Source organism: Sinocyclocheilus rhinocerous, unplaced genomic scaffold, assembly GCF_001515625.1.
Source record: "Sinocyclocheilus rhinocerous isolate Xijiao unplaced genomic scaffold, SAMN03320098_v1.1 scaffold2754, whole genome shotgun sequence".
Classification (NCBI taxonomy): Eukaryota; Metazoa; Chordata; class Actinopteri; order Cypriniformes; family Cyprinidae; genus Sinocyclocheilus; species Sinocyclocheilus rhinocerous.
The window spans coordinates 212,241-218,408 of record NW_015634251.1 but is presented as its reverse complement, the minus strand read 5'-3'; the positions used below and the strand labels follow the sequence as shown (position 1 = coordinate 218,408).

General features: G+C 37.9%; 1 protein-coding gene across 2 annotated transcripts in view; it reads left to right on the top strand.

The window, feature by feature from the left end:
* Window positions 1-400: 400 nt before the first annotated feature.
* The window catches only part of LOC107745452 (adenylate cyclase type 6-like), a 39,088-nt gene continuing 33,320 nt past the window's right edge, over window positions 401-6,168 (top strand). The window contains exons 1-3 of one of the 2 annotated variants that reach the window (XM_016559324.1): window positions 401-589; window positions 2,421-2,617; window positions 3,116-4,004. In XM_016559324.1, the coding sequence (XP_016414810.1) occupies window positions 3,117-4,004 (888 nt within the window). In that variant the 5' untranslated portion in view covers window positions 401-589; window positions 2,421-2,617; window position 3,116. Of the gene's footprint in view, window positions 590-2,417; window positions 2,618-3,115; window positions 4,005-6,168 lie in introns of both variants that reach the window. The other variant, XM_016559325.1, reaches the window with a different exon arrangement.

Sequence of the window (6,168 nt, the reverse complement as noted above, 5' to 3'; positions counted from 1 at the left end):
ATATTTTCTTTGAATTTTCATTTTTTTTATTTTAACTCTACTTTTCTAAATCTAGATGTAAATCAGTTCAATTCAACCTTGCAAGTGTACAACCCCTTGTTTTTCATATTGGGGACTTTCCATTAAATGTTATACTTTTTACACTAAACTAATACCTTATGTCTAACAATATCCCTACCCCCACATCGAAACCTTTTCTTTCATTTCTACGTTTTCATTTCTATTTAGCATGTTTATTAAGCCTGCCCTCGTGATATTTGGGCTGGTCACCACAACGTCAAAAATGTACCTGGTTTTACTGTCAATATGTGGAGAGAGACATTTGCTCCCCACAATGTAGGCAACACCAAAGCCACACACACACACACACACAGAGGCTGCACCTCTAGGGGGACTCCAGACTTCAGTGGATAGTAGCAGCGCGTGAAGAAACATGAAGACGAACGTGACTGTATCAGCAGCGTGCGCGAGAATGTAACCATCGCCCAGTCAGTCACTCGCGGTTAAACACGCTCTCGGTCAAGCGACAGATCCACTCCGTGATTTCGCGATTGAAGCACGTTGCGCTGCTGATTCATGGGGGCTTTCGGTGAGTGCTGCTTGCCCTACGGATGTGCTTTCGCTTACTCTTGAAATGTGTGCTTGTTTCGCATTTTTGTGTTGTGGGGCTTGTTAGCAGCGGCGTAAGAACCTCGGGCAACATGTTATAGTTGCAGCAGTCGTTGATGAAAGCGAATTAACAGTAGAGTAAGGATATGTAGCTGCGTTTGTCTTTTAAGATCAGCCTCTAAGCGATCAGGTATGTTGAGCTTGCAGTAACCTTACTGCAGGGGCTCTATAATGCACTGCACTAGAAACCAGACACATTCTCTACATTTCGGAGTTTGTTTATGGTGATTACTTGTTTAGCAAATGTGGCAGCATTTAAATGTAGTGTGACTAAATCATGCCATTGCACTGGATAGGTCATGAGATTGTCTAGTCTTTCAGTGTTACGCTTGTAGACTCTCATGGTATTGCTTTTGAGGTATAGACACATTCTAAGTGGGATACACTGACTTATTTTTCATATCTCTCTGTTTTTGTATGAATTTTTTTGTGTGAGGTGTTAAAGTAAAGGCTTTTTCTTCTGTCAGACATTACTGTTTGTAGTTTTACTGCAGCAAGTTAAACGTTTCATCATCCCTTACTTTTTTTCCTCATGTCAGTACTGAATGAATGGTTGAATCTTCCTGCCAAGTTAAATTAGTGCTTGCAATCGAATGTGAAGCCACATTGTCTCTAGAGTGGGATCCATGAAGGAAAAACCAGCCTGTGTTTCCCACAGACCAGCATAACTTTATTTAGATAGCTTTGTTTGATTTTGATCAATAATACACATTTTGCCTTTCAAGCTTACGCATATAAGGGGAGTTGAATTTTGAAATGTATTTTTGACATGTACATGGTTTTTATTCCACAAATTATTATTTTTTTCTGCAAGACTGTAGGCTAAAATATGTTTTAGAGAAAGTGTTTATCTTGGAACTGTCAACATGTCTATTAGGTTTTTCAGAACTAACACATTTTTGACTAGTTCATTTTAATGAATTAGAAAGACAATGTATAAATTGTGTGTGTGTGCGTAATTGGGAAAAAAAAAAAAAAAAATTTTAGATTAATTGCATGCAAATTTTTTTTTGATGTAATTGTGGTTAAAATCTGTATTTCAAAGTTACATTTGAGTTGGTTACATCTCATTTCATTTCCAGACAGTTAGTCCTTAAAAAAATCGTTTGAAGTCACTAATGCTGCTGACATGAGGTAAAGTGGTGACTCATCTGAGCAAATTTGTGGAAGCATGGACAATTTAATCTGAATTACAGCGCTTTGACTTAAGATGACAAAGTCCTTTGTTGTCAGACAGCAAGCTAGAAACTGGCCTGTGTTTATATTTTGGGAAAACGTTCCTGTCTTAAAACACACCGTTTATGTGGTTAGCTTTGAAAGTCAAATCCTAGGCATTTGGAAAGTCGGATTAACCTAAGTCTTTTCAAACGTTTGTATTTGTGATGCTATTTTTCTTCCTTGTGCATTCGTAGGTTTACTGTGAGATTGATTGGACGCTTTCAGCATCAGTCAATTCTAGCTATAGAGTATTTCCTCTTATTTTATTTTCAGCTCTTTTAATTTGCTCTCATGTAAACTAACATTTCTGAGAAAGCAGAATAGCTGGTTAATTACAGCTTGAAATCAATACTCTTTATTAACCTATTGAGGCATAAACATGAATAAACACATTAATGTCAGCAGTGAATTCAGCAACAGCTATTAGCAGTAATCACAGACACAGATAATCTCAGAGAGGTTTGTGTCTGGTTCCTTTTTCATTTTTACGCTTCACTCATGCTGCATGTGCTCTATTTGTATTGTACCAGCAGAGTCAGGTGGCTGAGAGATGCAGAGATCTTGGCGCTATACGAGGATTTTCTGTTGACCCTGTGCTTAAGTGGGTGTCGTGGAACTTGACAAACCCTGTGCTCAGAAAAATGCTGGTAATATTAGCTCTCTACACTAGAGTAAATGCTGTGCCTTGCTAAAAAGAGCAGTGCCGCCACACAAAGGGGAAGCCACACAGGTAAGTTGACCTCGCTAAACAACTTGGCAGCTTTCACTGTGTAAATACGCTACCAGTTAAAAGTTTAAACACAGTTGGCCGACTTTGCTTCTCATGATTCTAAAAACCTTTGATCTAAAGTTCATGCTTAAATGCATGGAATTGTGTAGGCAAATATAAATTGCAGTTATGTAGGAATATAGAAGGAAAAGCATGGGAATTCCTTCAGTATTGTCTAAAAAACTGGATAATAAGTGGAATGGCCAACAATTATAGTGTCAGTTATATTTTTAGAAACTCTTTTATGTTTTTAAGAATGAGCTTCTGAAGTTTTCAAGAAAATATTTTGTATAGTGTGTTTTTATAGTAAGTTTAATTGTGTATATTTTATTATTTTTGACATGAATATAGACTTTGATGCTGATATGTCAAATAAAATAAATAAATAAAATAATATATGTTTATTGACTTATTTTTAAGCAGGTTTTCTGTTCTTATGGACCTTCTTTTTGCTTTTAGAATGTCTTGGGTCAATGGCTTTAAATCTGCAAGAGTGGACAACCATACGACGGCATGGGGTGAGCGCAATGGCAGGAAGTCAAGGCGTAAAAGGGGCTCGTCCCTGTGCAACCCACGCTACATGAGCTGTCTACGGGACCCTGAGTCTATGGAGCCCCCATCGCAACACTACTCCCGTGCAGCAGGGGGCGCCACCAGCAGCAACTTCAGCACACGCTGCGTTTGGCAGGAAGACCATTATGGCAGGAAGGGTGATGTGGGTCTGAGAGCCGTGAACCTGGCGTTTGAAGATTCTGAGAGGAGGCAAATGAAAGATGGCGAGGACCCCGATGACGGCGGAGAGGAGAGGAAGGGTCCCGACAGGTGCTTTTTGACTTGCTTGTTGCGTCTGGCTCACGTTTTTCAGTCCAAGAAGTTTAAGTCGGCCAAGCTCGAGCGACTATATCAACGGTACTTCTTCAGGCTCAACCAGAGCTCTCTTACGATGCTCATGGGGGTCCTGGTTGTGGTTTGCGGGGTTATGCTGGTGTTCCACTGCGTCCAAGGTCCACCAGATGTGGCGTTTGCCTCGGTGCTCTCCGTAGCCATGGGCCTGTTCTTAGCTTTGATGGTGGTGTGTAACAGAAACGGCTTCCACCAGGACTACATGTGGATCGTGAGCTATTTGGTCATGGCGGTGTTAGTGGTGGTGCAGGTGTTTGGCTTGTTGATGGTGGATCCACCCAGTGCATCTGAAGGGATATGGTGGACGGTGTTCTTCATCTACATCATCTACACACTGCTGCCGGTGCGAATGAGAGCAGCTGTGATCACTGGAGCTGTGCTGTCCACCATTCATATGATTATGGCATGGAGACTCAACCTTGAGGATTACTTCATTACTAAACAGGTATGTGTATGCTTCTGATACAATTAAAATTGAAAGAGGAATACTACACACAAATATGAAAATTAGGCTATTTACTTAACGTCATGTTGTTCAAAACCTTTTGTATGCTGTTTTTTTTTGTTCAGTGAAACACAAAAGTAGAATTTTCTAATGAATCATCAAGTTCCCTACTATGTATGTCAATCTCCAAAAAGGACAAAAAAGACCATAAGTGCACCATTAAAGTGCTCCATACGACTTATGCATGATATTTCAAGTATTCTGAAGCCATATGAATGAAAAACAGGCCTAAATGTGTTATTTTAATTATTAGTAATTTAAAAAATAATTATAATTATTTATTATTTACTGATTGCTCATCCTCAAAGATAGCATTTTTCTTCTTTTTAAATAAATAACTATATGTTTATTTATATTTATTTATTTTCTTTTTACAATTTTGACTATGTAAATAAGGCTTCTAAATAGGATACTGCATTTTTACAGTTTATTCACAACTGAGAATTAAAGGTAAGCTTCACTTGCATATACAATTTTATAATAGTTTATTGGTGATTTTTTTGAATGTTTTTGTCCTTTTTGAGCTTGTCAGTTTTGGTCTGTGTAAAAATGCATAAAAATTGTTCCACAGAAAATAATAACAGCATATGAATTTAAAACAGCATGAGGGTGAGATAATAAAGACAGAATATTTATTGTGGTTGAATTATTCCTTTAATATACAGGAAAATGTCCAGCATGAGAGATTTGTATTTTTTGGTATGCGTGTATTAGCACTAGAACACTTTGAAGAAAAGAATTGGACATTATTTACACCACATGTTGCAACGCCACAGTGGTGGAGAGTAAGCGCCAAGTAACTGATCAGTTGAAGGCACAATCTTTCACATCTCCAAATTCTTTGGAGTCACAGAGTTCAATGGATAATTGGTTATTGTTTGAAAGCTTTGATTGTTTCAGTACTTTTAAAGGAATGCCTGGCATGACAGTTTCAGACTGCAGTGTAGATGGATCCTAGTTAGCAAAATTCTATTCCCTTTTCAAACTTTGCTTAGTCCTTCACTGCTCTTAATATGATGCATTTAACATGCAATGTTTCCATGCAGGGGCTAAAATGCGTCTGTTGTGTCAGCTCCACGTTCGATGTGATCTAGTTCTGACACTGTTAATACTGGTTCAGTGAGCTTGGGCTTTTGCGTGTTTGCTCCTTAGACAGCTGGGCTGTGGGCACTCAGCAATATAGAAAATGGATTGGGAATGGGATAATGGCTGCTGATTGACTCAGGCCATGGCCCGGAGCATGTACTTGTAGATTCTCGTCATAGACATTTGGGATAGGTTCCAGCCCTGTGGGCAATCAATGCAGGACAAAAGTCCATTGGCTGTGTGGCTGCTTAGTGCCTTATATAAATGCTCTCTCGCAGAGAGAGCAAGCAAGGTATGCCTCCATGTTTGCTCTGTGATCTTTTGTTCTTAAAGTACATTGATGAGAATAGTCTTGTGTTGAGGATGGTAGGAGTTGTTCAGTATTCTTGTAGTTTACAAATGTAGAGTGACCGGTCAGTTTGATTACAAGAACTGTATAATATCCCGTATAATATACACTACAGTTCAGAAGTTTGGGAGTCAGTAAGATTTTCTTTTTTTAATGAATACATTTATTAATCATTATAACTTTTAAACATTAAAACTGACAGTGAATAGTCAGTAAAAATAATTAAAACTGACATTTACAAAATATTTCTATTTCAAATAAATGCTGTTTTTTAAAACTTTCAATTCATCAAAGAATCTTGGAAAAAGTATTGATTTGCACAAAAAATATTAAGCAACTGATATCACCATTGATAATAATTAGAAATGTTACACTTGAGTGCCAAATCATCATATTTGAATTATTTCCAAAAAACAAAGTGCAGTATTTTCATTATTAATTTAAAGGGTCATGAAACCCCAAACTACTTTTTCTGAGATTTTAGCAGAGGTGTTTGTGTTGCACATCATAGAAGACAATGTTAGCATCCAATCATTTTAACTATTGGAGAAAACTGGTTAATTTTAAGCTTTTTTGCGCAATTTTCTAGGGATGCACCGAAATGACAATTCTAGGCCAAAGCCGAACAAAATGAAACACCGAATACCGAACACGGTTTTTCACATACCC